Below are 15,249 nucleotides of genomic sequence, written 5' to 3' on the forward strand. Positions count from 1 at the left end.
GAACGCCGTGCCCTTAAATGTGTGAAGAGTGCCATCTCTCTCTCTCTCTCGTGTCTGATTACGATTCTACCACGTCGTCTTCCTTCTCGTGGTTGGTTTGGGAGTCCAAAGGAACCGGAAAATTCCGGGTTGGGTCCCTTTCTGACCTATTCGTCCTGTTTCTTGGAATTGCTTCTTTGATTGATGTGATATGTCTATTACAGAAGCGGAGGACGGGGAAGGAGAGGGCTCGGTGTCGGCCTGCACTGACGAGCCGCTGCTTCCGTGTCCGCACAACACATTATCTCTGATACGACAAAGGAAATCGGTAAGAGGATGATTGAATGTTTGACTCTTCTTGCTCTTAATTCTTGTCTGCGGTTTGTTGGATTTGCTTTCCCACTCTTGGAATTTTCACCGAGTGGACAGCCATTTCTGATGTTGCTTGGAATGTTGGGTGCGGGAAAACCCGAGTTTCCGGAGCGTCTTGCTGCCTTTTTTGGCAGTTAAGATCTGTGCTTTTGCATGTTGGAGTTCTGTTCTTGGTTTTCTGATGGTTGTAATTCCTCGGTCCTCCTTCAGCATGTCCAGATCTTCGGATGAATTGGTTCCCGAGTCTTGGAATTGCAAATAAAAAAAAGAAGAGATTTTTAGAGAGATCTATCGGCCTATCAAAGAGTTCGGATGATGTGACGACTATGGTGAAAATGCCAGAGTTGATCTGCTGATCTTGACCTAGGCATTGGATCTAGTTTTCCTCCGATTGAGACCCTTATCTCTTGCGATGCCTACAACCGTTGCCTACAGAACACAGCTTAAGTAGATTTTCTGACCCAAGTTCCAAGAAAGGATTGGCCACGAGTTGTAGGGGGAAGTAGTTTTCCGCAAACGATGAGGAACTGCCACGAATTTAGAATGTTGCTGTATGTCCATAAAAGACCCATTGCTCGTGAGATATAGGAACCTTAAATGCAAAATACTATGGAGTTTTTGGAGAAAAAAGTTTAAAAGGGATGTCTATTGGGATTGATCCATTGTATTTTGCATGTGTATGTTGCATTTGAGCTGAGCAGTTGTATTGAGATATAAGTTCTGCTGTCCTATTTAATGAATTGATGGACACAATTTTGTTTTTTTAAGAACTGCATTTCTTTCATAGTTTTGGTATTTTATGATGATAATCGAACTGTAGGCATAGTAGTGAGGAATGCAATTATTGGTTGAGGGACTGTTGTGTGCTTCAGTGAAACAGAAAACAAAGGTTTTCTTTTTATTTCTGTTTTTGTGGAAGTTATACATTTATTAGAGATTTGGTTTGACTTTTATGCTGACTTATGTTACATCAGTTGATTAGGTACATACAAGTGAGAAAAGATTACAAGTTAATGAGAAAGACAGTTTGCCTAAATTTATGCGTTTCTAAGATGATAGCACCCGAGTCCTTTCACCCTCAACTTGTTTGGGTTGGCTTTCCGTTTTTTCTGTTTGTCTTCGAGGTCTTCTCCCCCAACCCCCCAATAGAACTTCCCATGGCCAAGAATCAGTACTTCACCCTTCTCCAAGTGCAGGAAAAAGAGACAGATGCAGAGTTACCAGAAACATAGTAATTCATCTAATGAAAAGAAGTCTAAAATCTCAACCTAAAAAAGGGCTCAACTTGCTTCTGGAGATCCTTCTGATTGAGGTTTTGCAAGCTGGATAGCACTTAGGTCGCAGGTCAACCAAAAACCAAAAAGTATATGTATAGTGACAATACTAGAATAAGCTTAGGAGTCAATTTCACCTGTTGAGAGTGTATGATAATCTTGTATTGTGATAAACTCCAGTTAGTATGAGAAGGGAATTTCTATCAAACGGGTGGCACTGGTACCCATTCAACAGCCTAGTTTCTAAAATTTATTAGTAGGTAATCCTGCATTTTGCTAATGATAGGATCCGTGCACCAAATACTTGAATAAGATCACTCGTACTCTTTAGTAATATGAAGGATTCTTATCCTTTACTCCAGTTAAAATACAAGTCAAGTCTTCCCTATTGTGGTTTACAACTTTAAGCACATCTAACTTTCTGAAAATATTTTCAATGGTCTTATACACACAAATCTGGCTTCTAATACCAAATATTATCATTGCTTAAAATATGTAGAATTAAGGGGCTAGTACTTCAGAGTTCCTTTTCAGTTCGTGGAAAGGATCATTGATTGCATGCTGCCCTTTATGATAAAAGAGTTCCCAGTAATTCCCCACATATCTTCCTTCCCTGTATGTGGAATCATTTAGGGTAGAAGAATATTGTTTGTACTTACAATCCTAATAACAAGTAGGACTTTTTTTTTAATCACGTGATATTTTTCTGCTTTTCCTAAAATAAGAATTTCATATTAGGTTTTTAGCCTTATTTTTTTATTTAATTTCCTTGATCGTGCGAATGCATTTGAAATAAAATTAATTAATTCAAAAATAATTTTTTATTCTTACCATTTTAGAGTGCTCTCCCTCTCCTATTTAAAGATGTCCCTCTCTCCCTTGTTCTGACAAACAACGAGAGGGAATAAGTAGAGGATCATCTTGAAGTGAGAGGTAGGTCCTCTCCCTTTTCTTGTTTATTGTTTTTTATATTGCTGAAAAATTTTGGATGTATAATGATGCTAACTTCATTAGTTTAAAAATTTTGAATTATGATTCAGGATTGTCGGATAGTGAATATCTTGTATTTTAAGATCATGATGACTGAATTATGTTGTTATTTTCAAATATTGAATCATGTTTAATAAACCAAATTAATGAAACTCATGAAAATTTGTCATTATCACCTTAAAATACTCGAGCCCATTTCCCTCCTTTGCTCCATGGGCACGTGTGTCCCACATGACCCCAGTTCAGGCCCTTGCGATCTAGTCCAAGCCCCACCTAAAACTGTGCACCAAACCCGAGCCGATGCTTGACCCCTTTTAGCATGCTCGTTGCCCACAAGGGCCCAATGCCAGCACCACATGTGGTCCGTGGCCCAATCTACGCCTTGGAATTGACCAACCAAACCTGTTTTGATTGGTTCATGATCGATTTAGGATGATTCCAAAGTTATCTTGTTTTGTTTAAGCTGGTTTAGTACAAATTAATCCACTCAAGTCCAATTAGGTTAGTTTAGACGTTTTTCATGAAGAATTGATTTATTGTCATTCGATATGAAAATATTAGTATAAAATAATTAAAGATGTTTCATGAGCATTGAAGACTATTTTTATGATTTTTTTTCGTGATTCATACACAACATGAGGGAGACTTCTTTGTTTTTAAATAGCACTATCAACAAGTTCCCCTCTTTTTCTAGTTGATAAAGTTTATTCTTGTAAATACAATTAATATTTGATTTAATAAAAAAATTACCTTTGTAAATATGGATTTTTAATGAGTGGTTTATGCACGATATAATTTTCTTATTACAGAGTTAAATCATGTTGGGGCATGACACAAACTTTATGGTCATCATCCTTCTTTGTGCTTTAGTTAATGTTAACTATTCTTTAGATTGTATAATTCAAGCATATTGTATTAGAAGTTTTGCCATATTATCAACATAACAATGACAATAACAAGCCTTCACATCAGTTATGTTGAATCAATTTACCATTAGTTCTGTAAATCTAACACTCTCACAGTGAAAATAGTTTCCCCTTTATGTTTCTTGTTCAAGTTCTTCCATTTCTTTATCATTTCTTGAAAACACAGTTTTCCCTGTTGTTAGTGGATGCATTAACTGTGTTGTTTGGGTATATTTGCAAACTGATGAGGGCAGATCACACATAATTGAGGAAACTGCATGAATTTAAGCATCTTTTACTGTTTAATTTACTGATTTTTTCTTCTTTCTTCCTTCAGGAAAAAATGCCAGACATTCAGTTAGGCACTCACACAGTGAGATCCCATGGAACACAAGTTGCAAGATTTCACATGCATGACTGGTTCATACTCATACTCCTTGCTATAATAGATGGATGCTTGAATATTATAGAACCTTTTCATAGGTTTGTTGGAAGAGACATGATGACAGATCTGAGATATCCACTGAAAAGCAACACAGTACCATTTTGGGCTGTTCCGGTACATGTCGTCACCTTTTTACAGTTTTGGATCACGTCTTTACATTTAATATCACATTTGTGCTTAGTGGAACCATAACATCTTCTTGGTAGTTGATTGGAATTCTATTACCTTTTGCAATAATCATTGGAATTTACGTCAAAAGGAAGAATGTGTATGATTTGCATAATGCCGTACTAGGTACACCTCCTTTCCTCATCCTTTATAGGAGTGATCAGTTTCGTTTGCATGAAGTTTCTTTCATTCTGCAGTTGACTAATGCGCATGTAACTGTAAACAGGCTTGCTCTTCTCGGTACTTATAACTGGAGTTTTAACCGATGCAATAAAGGATGCCGTTGGTCGACCACGACCAGATTTCTTTTGGCGATGTTTTCCTGATGGAAAAGCTGTGGGTCCTGAGTTTATTACATTGAACTTCTTTTCTTATCATGTCCTGAATTTTTCTTTTGTCTATTACCATCGATAAACATACTAGTTTATGTAGCTTTTGTTTAAAATAATGTTGCTCATACTCTTAATATGCAGGTCTATGACAACATAACGACAAATGTTATATGCCATGGGGACAATAGTGTTATTAAAGAAGGGCACAAGAGTTTTCCAAGTGGACATTCGTCATGTAAGCATAAAATTGGTCGGCTAAAGCATCAAACTGGCCAACTAGTTTTCTTGTCATTGAGGGTTTTAACTTCAGCTTTTGTCAATCTATTCTGATAGATTTTCATCTGTTTTCGTATTATTGTATCTTGAAGTACTACTTTATGGATTTGAGCTTTGGGCAATTAAGAAAAAACATATACAAAAAGTTTATATTGTCAAGATAAGAATGTTGAGATGAATGTGTGGAGTTACCAGGAAAGATGAAAAAGAAATACTTTTATTCGTGAATAATTAGGTATCACTTCAATAAAGGATAAGAAAAAATCATTTAAGATGATATGAACATGTGCTGAGGAGACCTTCAGATACGGTTGTCAAAAGAAGTGAAATAATTAATGTTAGTGATACGAGAATAGCTAGAGGAAGACTTAAAAGGACTTTAATAAAAACTATAAATAAAAATTTAACTACTCTAAACTTAACTAAATATATAGTATTTTACATAACTTAATGGTGGCAAAAGATCCATGTAGCAGACGCCAAATAGTTAGAACTTATAAGCTTTGTTGTTACTATTGTTATATCTGAAAATACTACTATCTTGCAGTAATGTAGGCCTGACCATTTAATTAACTCCAACTTATGTGTTATTTGTGTTTTACTTCTTGTTCCTCTCAAAGCTCTAATTACTGCCACCCTGTTTAGTCTTTTCCAATGTTCTTCATGAGTAAGCTTTTTTCGTTATTCATCACTAGTCAAGACTTGGATCGGCTTTGTATAGGATCTCTCCACAAGAAATGATTTTTTGTAGTTCTGCTTATAAGGATTTCTATTATCCATGTGCAGGGTCTTTTGCAGGTCTAGGTTTTCTATCATGGTATCTTGCAGGGAAACTCAAGGCTTTTGATCGTCGGGGCCACGTTGCAAAACTGTGCATTGTGTTCCTTCCTCTGCTTTGTGCATCTCTTATTGCAATTTCCCGAGTTGATGACTACTGGCATCATTGGCAAGATGTGTTCACAGGAGGTTTTCTAGGTTTGTTTTGAAATCAATCTAAACTTTTAAGCTGACGTTATTCCATATTCCTGAATATTTTTGTTTCCTTATGCAGGATTGGTAATTGCTTCATTTTGTTACCTGCAATTCTTCCCACCACCTTATGATATAGATGGTATGTACTCTTTTTTATATTATATGCAGTGTCTGTTTGTATGCTCTGTTTTATGAGTTTGATTTCTCAAGAAACACAGTGGTACTTAGTACATTTCAAGTACTAGTGTGAGTTTCTCACCTCATACATACAAATATTTGTTTAGCATGTAAAATGTTACTCTTTTTAATTCAATTTATATTCAAAGGCAAACTCCTAGAGTTGTCCAATTTGTGTCACAATCCGACCTCAACCTAGTTTAGTTAAAGTTAACAGTAGTACACGCCCCGTCAACTCTAATACCAATTGTTTAGACCCTGATGATTGATGGGATAATTGGTCTGTTAACTTTATTGAGCCTAAACCATTGACCCGAACAAATTGCTTAAGCTAAGGTTACTTACTTCCAATGCGAGACCCTTATAAACTAATCTTAACTCACTTGCGATGTGAGGCTAAGCCAGAGTGTTACAATTTGTATTGTAAACTCTAAGTCGTCATTATTTACTTACAGAATTCCTAATATTGCTACATTTTGCTATTAATGTGCATACTGTATTGCAAATTCTAAGCAGTCATTATTCACTTGTAGGATTCCTAATCTTGCTACTTTTTGCTATTAATGTGCATACCATATTCACGAATTTGTATATCGAAGTCAACATTTCACCAAATTTCACAGGGAAAGTGACATGTCGATATTTAATGGCTTTAGTAACTTGGTTTGCCATGTCCAAAACCATCAAACTCCCTCAAAAATGCTGCTTGCTGTGAATTCACTGCGTAATATATTTTCCTGTCTTCCTAGTTCATATCAAGTATTTCTTCCAGGTTGGTTTCCCCATGCATACTTGCATGCAATGGCTGACTCCAGACACAACGATCAACCGACTGCAAACCCTCTTCAGTCAAACCCTCTTCAGTCGAGGCCATCAGAGATCGAGACTGTTTATGTTTCATCCGAGGGTCAAGATGGGATCCACTCGAGGGACACAAGCTCGATTCTGGACTCGATGGAGGCTGGGAGAAGACAGTGAGTTCGACGCTGGGATGCTGCATGAGTGTAGCCTAGATTTTCCACATCCGAATAGTTGGAAACATGATTCATCATCTCTTCTTACCTCTCACCATGTTTTCATTCTTGATCCCCAGCAACTGCTTTAATTTCCCCTTCAAATGGGAAATTGAAGGCAGTGTGTAAGATTCATTCTTCTCTCTTCTTCCTGCTGTGTAGGGAGGGTCTCTCCTCTGCTCTCTATGTATACATGATGAAGTCCAACATCTTGTTTAAGTTATTCTGCATGCTGAAACATTAGAATTGTCGAAACATGTAGCCAGTGATGGAGAAATCTTTCCCTGGCACCAAAACTGTAATTGGTAAAGACTGTTTGACTGTTCGATCCATATTTTTTGTGTTCGAAAATAGCGTTTCGCAGTGTACTATGGTTTAGTTTAAAAGGAATGTTCCAAGTTTATCGTCTCACATCAGCGAATTCCACGATCTTCTTTGTCGTGCAAAGACAGACAGCAGAGGCAGTCATTCCTCGTTGTCATTTTATTGGATGGTAAGATAGCATTACAGCATCACTAACTGAGCATGCAAGCAAGCTTATTTATATAGATCGATGTATATATATATATATGCTTGCAGGAGATGGTGTGGAAGAGAGGCAACAGATCAGTCACCGCAGTTGACGAACTGGTAGTTGACAATCAAGTGGCCTTGTTTGTAGCCGCCTCCATCGGTATCCAGTTGCGAGAAGACGCCTTGGTCTAAATCTAACCCTCCGTTGGCGCACTGGTCCACGATCCTGACCGTAGCCTGAGTTCCCGTCGCCTTGTTCGTCACCTGCAAGACGCTCGCCAGGGACATGGGTCAGTGTCGAGTCCTCGACCTTTTGCTCTCCCAACACTGCTTCAGTGGATTGGGATGGGTCGACTTAGAACGTATAGTATCTGCGGCGTGGAGTTGTTACCCGCAAGCACTTGCCACAGGAGTCGCGGCCGGTAGGGCCGACGGGGCCGCAGAAGGCGGTCCAGCCGTACTTCTTCCTCCAGGCCAGGGGCTTATTGGCGTCCCACGTCGCGCAGTAGGCGCTAACACGGTTCAGGTCCCAGTTATTCTGAGCCGGGTAGTAGTAGTGGTACGTCGCCCGGACGTTGGACGCTTGCTGCGCGCTGGCCGCCGCGGCGACGCAGAGCAGCACGGCGACGACGGAGCTCACCTTGGCGCTCATCGTCATGACGGCTTTGCTTCGGATGAAAACGGTGGCGGCATGGAGGCCGGCATTTATAGATGTCGCTGGTGCAAGTTTTCTCGGATTTGCGTGGAAAATGGAGCCAATCTGCGTGACGTGTCTGCTTTCCACGTGACCGGAAAATTGAAGCCAATTTGACTGGAAGATGAATCGAGGCGCCCGACGCAGACGGGGCCGCCTTTGGAGGTGTAGTACGCGAGCAAATGACATGAGATACGATGGTTGGGCACATGCATGGAGTCACGATTCCAACCTCGGAAACCAAATGTTAGAACCAAAAAATCCAATCAATGGTGTTGCGGGAAACAACAGTATGCCGTGGTCTCGGGGCGACGCGGCTTGGTTCGGGTCCGAATGCGCGGGGATCCGATGCGACGCTCCTCGGGGCAGCCGGGGTGGCCGGTCACGACAGTCCGGAGGGAATGCAACGTGGGGGGGAAGCCTCGGCCGGTGCGGCGTATGGAAGGTGCGACCTCGCCTTCATTCCTGCACACAGGTCGGGTCGGAAGCTCGGCCTGACCCCTCCGACGATCAAGTCAGATGATGTGGAAGGGAGTTTTTTCCGTCCAGAGGTCCCCCCTTTTTCGTTTAGGACTCGGAGGTATTTATAGGGTAATTTAGTGTTACCTGATGTGCCTGCCTGTGTGAGGCAAGATCGTACCTCCGATGGCGTCTGACATTGTTATTGACGTTGTGTGGAGAACCGAACTGTCGCAGGGTATGAGCGAAGGTCGGTTGTCGTCCTCCCCTACCGTGGTCAAGCGCTCGGGGTCGGAAGTCGTTGCCTGATAGCGGATGATGTCAGCGCGTGTCGAGTCAGCGTTATTGCCTTCCTCATTAGGCAGAGTGGCGCCCAGGCGAGGCCGTCGTCGTGATACGTCATGTCGTCATTATTACCCCTATCAAATGGGGTGAGAGAGAGAGAGAGTGAGCCACTAAAACCTTTCCTCGCGCACGGTCAAGTCATCTACCCTTTATCCACGTCTTGACTACACAGCATCCTTCATTATCATAAGATGGAAAACTTTGGTTCGCCACCAACAAGTCTCTCGTCCCGACCAATCGGGACGAAGAATAGAACCCACCAAAAACGCAAGGTTGGGTCTTCTGACATGATGCGATACTTTTTGCATGAATCAAATTAAGATAGCATTACAGTGCAAGAACTACTTGAGAACTCACCATGGAGAGTATCCATATCCCACGCAGCAGGCCCGGATGTCATGAACCTGCACCGAACGACATCGTATCCACGCAATCGATCAAACTCCTGCCGGGCAGAAGCAGTATCTCCACAACCCAAGCACGGACATCTTCACGAGAGAATTCTGCAAATGAACACGGACCATGGATCTGTTAAACGACAGAAGATCTGTGACGAGAGAATACACTTGTAAAGATCAAAACCTGTGGACTGGATAGAGACAAAACTGATCTCGCGAGTCGAGTACTCGGGGTGAGGAACTGCAGAGCCTCTTTACCTGGGCTAGTGTGTTGCACTTCTCAAGAAGAACAAGGAAGCGATCCCAGCTGCACAGAAGCCGCCATAACTAGCAAACGAAAGCAAGGATGTAGAATATACATTGGAATTTACGTCAAAAGGAAGAATGTGTATGATTTGCATAATGCCGTAGTCGGTACACCTCCTTTCCTCATCCTTTACAGGAGTGATCAGTTTCGTTTGCGTGAAGTTTCTTTCGTTCTTCTCTGTACTTATAACTATGAGTTTTAACTGACGCAATAAAGGATGCCGCCGTTGGTCGACCACGACCAGATTTATGAAGCTGTAGGTCAGGAAATCTATGCATTGAGAAAAATTTTTCTTTCTAATCTGCATAAATAGAAGAGGGACATGTTAATGTATTTAAGTTTTTTTACTTCTTCAATAAAATTTTTTCAATAAAGTTTCCCCAATTATATGAGAAAATCTCTCTATTTTGTTAAGGAAAATCCTCTATTGATATCCTTCCTTCTAATCTATATAAATAGGAGAGAGACGTGTTAATGTATTTAAGCTTTTTCACTTCTTCAATAAAGTTTCTTCAATAAAACTTCTTTAATAATTATTTTTATCTTCTATTATTTTCATCACTGAGTTTATTACATTTAACTTCTTTTCTTATCAAGGTCTTTTGCAGGTCTAAGTTTTCTATCATGGTATCTTGCAGGCAAACTCAAGGCTTTTGATCGTCGGGGCCACGTTGCAAAACTGTGCATTGTGTTCCTTCCTCTGCTTTGTGCATCTCTTATTGCAATTTCCTGAGTTGATGACTACTGGCATCATTGGCAAGATGTGTTCGCAGGAGGTTTTCTAGGTTTGTTTTGAAATCAAGCTAAACTTTTAAGCTGAAGTTATTCCATATTACTGAATATTTTTTGTTTCCTTATGCAGGATTGGTAATTGCTTCATTTTGTTACCTGCAATTCTTCCCACCACCTTATGATGTAGATGATACGTACTCTTTTTTATATTATTTGCAAGTCTCTGTTTTATGAGTTTGATTTCTCAAGAAACACAAATGGTACTTAGTACATTTCATGTACCGGTGTGAGTTTCTCACCTCATGCATACAAATATTTGTTTAGCATGTAAAATATCACTCTTTTTAATTCAATTTCTATCCAAAGGTAAACTCGTTGAGTTATCTAGTTTGTGTGACAACCCAACAGTTAATAGTAGTGGATGCCCCGTCGGCTTTAATACCAGTTGTATAGATACTGATGATGATTGATGGGATAATTCGTCTGTTAATTTTATTAAACTTATTGATTTAAAAAGTGTTAGGCGTGTCTTGAAATAACCGAGGCACTAGGTGCTCGTCGAATGAAACAAAGCGCTCTTAAATATTAAAATATAAAAAAATATATAATATAATTAAAAATATAATTATTTAGATAAAAAATATGATATTAAATTAAATATATACTATTAACAGTATATTACTTAATGTTAACCATAGTTAGAGGGAGAGAAAACAATTGTTAACAATAACAAATGAAGATAAAAGCGTCGCTAACGATCAAAACTGATGGAAAGTGGCAACAGTAATGGTGAGAAGTTGGCAGTAGCGACGGCGAAGGATTAGTTTAGGACAGTTGTGGTCGGATTGTGAATTGTCACGAACGGTCGTCACGCATATGCAACAACTTCGTTCAACGAACCGTTCGTCGCTTTTGCATGCTTGTACAAAGACATGGCAGTATGTTTTACCTTAATTTTGTGTATTTTTTCTTGAAAAAAATGCATGTTCGAATAGATTGCCATGCTATAGTGCGACGGCTCACTACGCGGGCAAAACTACCCAAAATGGTTCCGTTTTTGTGTGTCACATCCTGTTTTCTACATACCGCAGCTGCACGCGAAATGATAGCCATCTCAGCACTCTGAAACCTCCTGGTTGGCACAGGACTAGATGAGGCTTCGGTATATTATCGGGCATTGAATAATCTTCATAAGTTCACACGTTAACTTGACGGGAACTTGCCTTTGCGCCCAGCACCCGGTGAGCAGTTGTTTGTGGACTTGCAACTGTTCATTCTACCTTCTAAAGTCGTTTTTTTCTTTTTCTCTTTTCTCTCTTATACTCAAGGTGCTCATTGAATTACTTATAAAGCTTCCCTCTTCATGAAACGTCAGGACTTATCCATCGTTCGTTTTCAATCCAATCACCTTTCTATTTTACAGGTCTGTCGGGACCTGTACGAGGTTGCAACTATGTTGACCCTATGCGGACACATATGTCACAAGGACACCTCCTGACTTAGGCAATCCCAGCTAAGTCCGAGGAGTTAACACAAAGGTGCTTCACGACTTAGGCAACTCTAGCTAAATCTGTAACTTTGTTATAAGGGTGCCTCATGACTTAGACAATTCTAGCTAAGTCCATGACAGGATAATAACAACAGTTGCGGTGAAAGTTGTGGACAACAGTGGCGGCATCGACAAAAGCTGTGGATAGCAGTAACGGTAAAAGTTGCAGATAATAGCAGTAGCAACAATAGAAATTGCATACAGCAACAGCGGCGACAGAAGCTGCGAACAACAGTAGCTGTAGTGACGAAAGCTCCAGAGAGCATCCGTTGGTGGTAGAGGAACCTGCGGTCTTCTCCCTTGATAGTGGAAGGAACTATATACGAAGCAACAGTGAAAGGAAGCTACAAGCTCTTGCTAGGTCGTCAGACTCGTCCGTCGACGACAAAGGAAGGCTCAGTCCACTGTGTCTGTGTTGGAGACAACATAAACCATCGCCGGCGGAGGCAAAAGCAACGCTAAGGTTGGCTCGGGGTAGCGCGATAATGAAGGGTGGCTTTTGAGAGTAAGAAACTACGTTATTGAACCGAACCAAACTTAAAAATCGGGTTTAGTTTGCTTATTTGGACCCGGCGCTTGCCCGAAGCGCCTCGACGCTTGGGTTCGGGCAAGCGCCCAAGTGGTGCCTCATCGAAGCGTATCGCCTGGTCCACACACAAGGCGCTCAGGCCTCGCCCGAGCACCTATTAAATTAAAATCACTGATTGAGCCTTAACTATTGACCCAAACAAATCGCTTAGGCTTAGGTTATATCCGATGTGAGACCCTTATAAATCAATCTTAGCTCACTGGGAAGTGGAGCTAAGCCAAAGTGTTACAGTTTGTGTTATTCACTTAAAAGGATTCCTAATATTGCTACTTTTTGTTATTAATGTGCGTACTGTATTGCAAATTCTAGGCAGTCATTATTCATTTATAGGATTCCTAATATTGCTACGTTTTGCTATTAATGTGCATTTCACGAATTTGTATATCGAAATCAACATTTCACCAAATTTCACAGGGAAAGCGACATGTCGATATTTAATGGCTTTAGTAACTTGGTTTGCCATGTCCAAAACTATCAAACTCCGTCAAAAATGCTGCTTGCTGTGAGTTCACTGCATAATATATATTTTCCGTCTTCCTAATTCATATCTGGTATTTCTTCCAGGTTGGTTTCCTCATGCATACTTGCATGCAATGGCTGACTCCAGACACAACGATCAACCGACTGCAAACCCTCTTCAGTCGAGGCCGTCAGAGATGGAGACTGTTTATGTTTCATCTGAGGGCCAAGATGGGATCCACTTGAGGGACACAAACCTGATTCTGAACTCGATGGAGGCTGGGAGAAGACAGTGAGTTCGACGCCGGGATGCTGCATGAGTGTAGCCTAGATTTTCCACATCCGAATAGTTGGAAACACGATTCATCATCTCTTCTTACCTCTCACCATGTTTTCATTCTTGATCCCCAGCAACTGCTTTAATTTCCCCTTCAAATGGGAAATTGAAGGCAGTGTGTAAGATTCATTCTTCTCTCTTCTTCCTGCTGTGTAGGGAGGGTCTCTCCTCTGCTCTCTATGTATACATGATGAACTCCAACATCTTGTTTTAAGTTATTCTGCATGCTGAAACATTAGAATTGTCGAAACATGCAGCCACTGATGGCGAAATCTTTCCCTGGCACCAAAACTGTAATTGGTAAAGACTGTTTAACTCTTCAATCCATATTTTTGTGCTCAAAAATAGTGTTCCGCAGTGTACTATGGTTTTGTTTAAAAGGACTGTTCCAAGTTTATCGTCTCACATCAGCGAATTCCACGATCTTCTTCTTTGTCATGCAAAGACAGACAGCAGAGGCAGTCATTCCTCGTTGTCATTTTATTGGATGGTAAGATAGCATTACAGCATCACGAACTGAGCATGCAAGCAAGCTTATTTATATAGATCGATGTATTTATATATGCTTGCACGAGATGGTGTGGAAGAGAGGCAACAGATCAGTCGCCGCAGTTGACGAACTGGTAGTTGACAATCAAGTGGCCTCGATTGTAGCCGCCTCCATCGGTATCCAGTTGAGAGAAGACGCCTTGGTCTAAATCTAACCCTCCGTTGGCGCACTGGTCCACGATCCTGACCGTAGCCTGAGTTCCCGTCGCCGTGTTCGTCACCTGCAAGACGCTCGCCAGGGACATGGGTCAGCGTCGAGTGCTCGACCTTTTGCTCTCCCAACACTGCTTCAGTGGATTGGGATGGGTCGGCTTAGAACGTATAGTATCTGCGGCGTGGAGTTGTTACCCGCAAGCACTTGCCACAGGCGTCGCGGCCGGTTGGGCCGACGGGGCCGCAGAAGGCGGTCCAGCCGTACTTCTTCCTCCACTCCAGGGGCTTATTGGCGTCCCACGTCGCGCAGTAGGCGCTAACACGGTTCAGGTCCCAGTTATTCTGAGCCGGGTAGTAGTAGTGGTACGTCGCCCGGACGTTGGACGCTTGCTGCGCGCTGGCCGCCGCGGCGACGCAGAGCAGCACGGCGACGACGGAGCTCACCTTGGCGCTCATCGTCATGATGGCTTTTCTTCGGATGATAACGGTGGCGGCATGGAGGCCGGCATTTATAGATGTCGCTGGTGCAAGTTTTCTCGGATTTGCGTGGAAAATGGAGCCAATCTGCGTGACGTTTCTGCTTTCCACGTGACCGGAAAATTGGAGCCAATTTGACTGGAACGATGAATCGAGACGCCCGCCACAGACGGGGGCCGCCTTTGGTGGTGGAGTGCTCGAGCAAATGACATGAGATTCGATGGTTGGGCAGATGGATGGAGTCACGTTTCCAACCTCAGAAACCAAATGTTCGTACCAAATCCAATCAATGGGGCGAGAGACAGAGTGAGCCACTAGAAACTTTCCTCTCTCACCATTACGCTGGCACAGTCAAGTCATCTATGCTTTATCCATGTCTTGACCACACAGCACCCTTCATTATCATAAGATAAAGAGAGCTGGAAAACTTCGTTTCGCCACCAAGTCTCTGCCCATCGTGACTAGGAATAGAACCCACCAAAAACACAAGGTTGGGTCTTCTGACATGATGCTATACTTTTTGCACGAATCAAATTAAGATAGCATTATAGTGCAAGAACTACTTGAGAACTCACCAGGGAGTTTCCATATCCCACGCAGCAGGCCCGGATGGCATGAACCTGCATTGAACCGACATCGTATCCATGCAATTGATCAAACACCTGCCGGGCAGAAGTAGTATCTCCACAACCCAAGCACGGACATCTTCATGAGAGAATTCTGCAAATGAACATGGACCATGGATCTGTTAAACGACAGAAGATCTGTGATGAGAGCATACACTT

The 15,249-nt window shown here is 41.6% G+C and overlaps 3 protein-coding genes across 8 annotated transcripts; 1 reads left to right on the forward strand and 2 right to left on the reverse strand.

Moving 5' to 3' along the window:
* Positions 1–13,560, forward strand: LOC103986751 (lipid phosphate phosphatase 2-like). 6 transcript variants are annotated; one of them, XM_065155737.1, is made up of 10 exons: positions 1–128; positions 204–307; positions 2,465–2,558; positions 3,858–4,079; positions 4,172–4,259; positions 4,360–4,469; positions 4,607–4,700; positions 5,528–5,716; positions 5,793–5,852; positions 6,663–7,235. In XM_065155737.1, exons 4-10 carry the CDS (start codon positions 3,864–3,866, stop codon positions 6,866–6,868), a joined length of 963 nt encoding a protein of 320 aa, XP_065011809.1. In that variant the 5' UTR covers positions 1–128; positions 204–307; positions 2,465–2,558; positions 3,858–3,863; the 3' UTR covers positions 6,869–7,235. The 6 variants fall into 6 exon arrangements, with proteins under 6 accessions (XP_065011809.1, XP_065011808.1, XP_065011812.1 ...); XM_065155736.1 differs by lacking the exon at positions 2,465–2,558; XM_065155738.1 differs by lacking the exon at positions 1–128 and having other exon boundaries at positions 195–307.
* LOC103986656 (pathogenesis-related protein PR-4-like) lies at positions 7,364–8,105 on the reverse strand. Its single transcript, XM_009404715.3, has 2 exons — positions 7,808–8,105; positions 7,364–7,680 (listed from the first exon to the last, which is right to left on the reverse strand). The coding sequence occupies exons 1-2, from the start codon at positions 8,072–8,074 to the stop codon at positions 7,510–7,512; spliced, it is 438 nt and encodes a 145-aa protein (XP_009402990.1). The 5' UTR covers positions 8,075–8,105; the 3' UTR covers positions 7,364–7,509.
* A 182-nt stretch (positions 13,561–13,742) lies between the features above and the next one.
* LOC103986657 (pathogenesis-related protein PR-4-like) lies at positions 13,743–14,480 on the reverse strand. Its single transcript, XM_009404717.3, has 2 exons — positions 14,183–14,480; positions 13,743–14,055 (listed from the first exon to the last, which is right to left on the reverse strand). Exons 1-2 carry the CDS (start codon positions 14,447–14,449, stop codon positions 13,885–13,887), a joined length of 438 nt encoding a protein of 145 aa, XP_009402992.1. The 5' UTR covers positions 14,450–14,480; the 3' UTR covers positions 13,743–13,884.
* Between the last annotated feature and the right edge of the window lie 769 nt (positions 14,481–15,249).

This window comes from Musa acuminata, chromosome BXJ3-6, assembly GCF_036884655.1.
Source record: "Musa acuminata AAA Group cultivar baxijiao chromosome BXJ3-6, Cavendish_Baxijiao_AAA, whole genome shotgun sequence".
NCBI classification, from domain to species: Eukaryota; Viridiplantae; Streptophyta; class Magnoliopsida; order Zingiberales; family Musaceae; genus Musa; species Musa acuminata.

Bases quoted from the DNA above. Each gene is read 5' to 3' on its own strand.
- LOC103986751 (XM_065155735.1), top strand. From the start codon at position 191: ATGTCTATTACAGAAGCGGAGGACGGGGAAGGAGAGGGCTCGGTGTCG. The intron at 5,717-5,792 runs GTTTGTTTTGAA...TTCCTTATGCAG, and splicing joins GTTCACAGGAGGTTTTCTAG to GATTGGTAATTGCTTCATTT. The intron at 5,853-6,662 runs GTATGTACTCTT...TATTTCTTCCAG, and splicing joins ACCACCTTATGATATAGATG to GTTGGTTTCCCCATGCATAC.
- LOC103986656 (XM_009404715.3), bottom strand. From the start codon at position 8,074: ATGACGATGAGCGCCAAGGTGAGCTCCGTCGTCGCCGTGCTGCTCTGC. The intron at 7,681-7,807 runs GTAACAACTCCA...AGCGTCTTGCAG, and splicing joins CCTGTGGCAAGTGCTTGCGG to GTGACGAACAAGGCGACGGG.
- LOC103986657 (XM_009404717.3), bottom strand. From the start codon at position 14,449: ATGACGATGAGCGCCAAGGTGAGCTCCGTCGTCGCCGTGCTGCTCTGC. The intron at 14,056-14,182 runs GTAACAACTCCA...AGCGTCTTGCAG, and splicing joins CCTGTGGCAAGTGCTTGCGG to GTGACGAACACGGCGACGGG.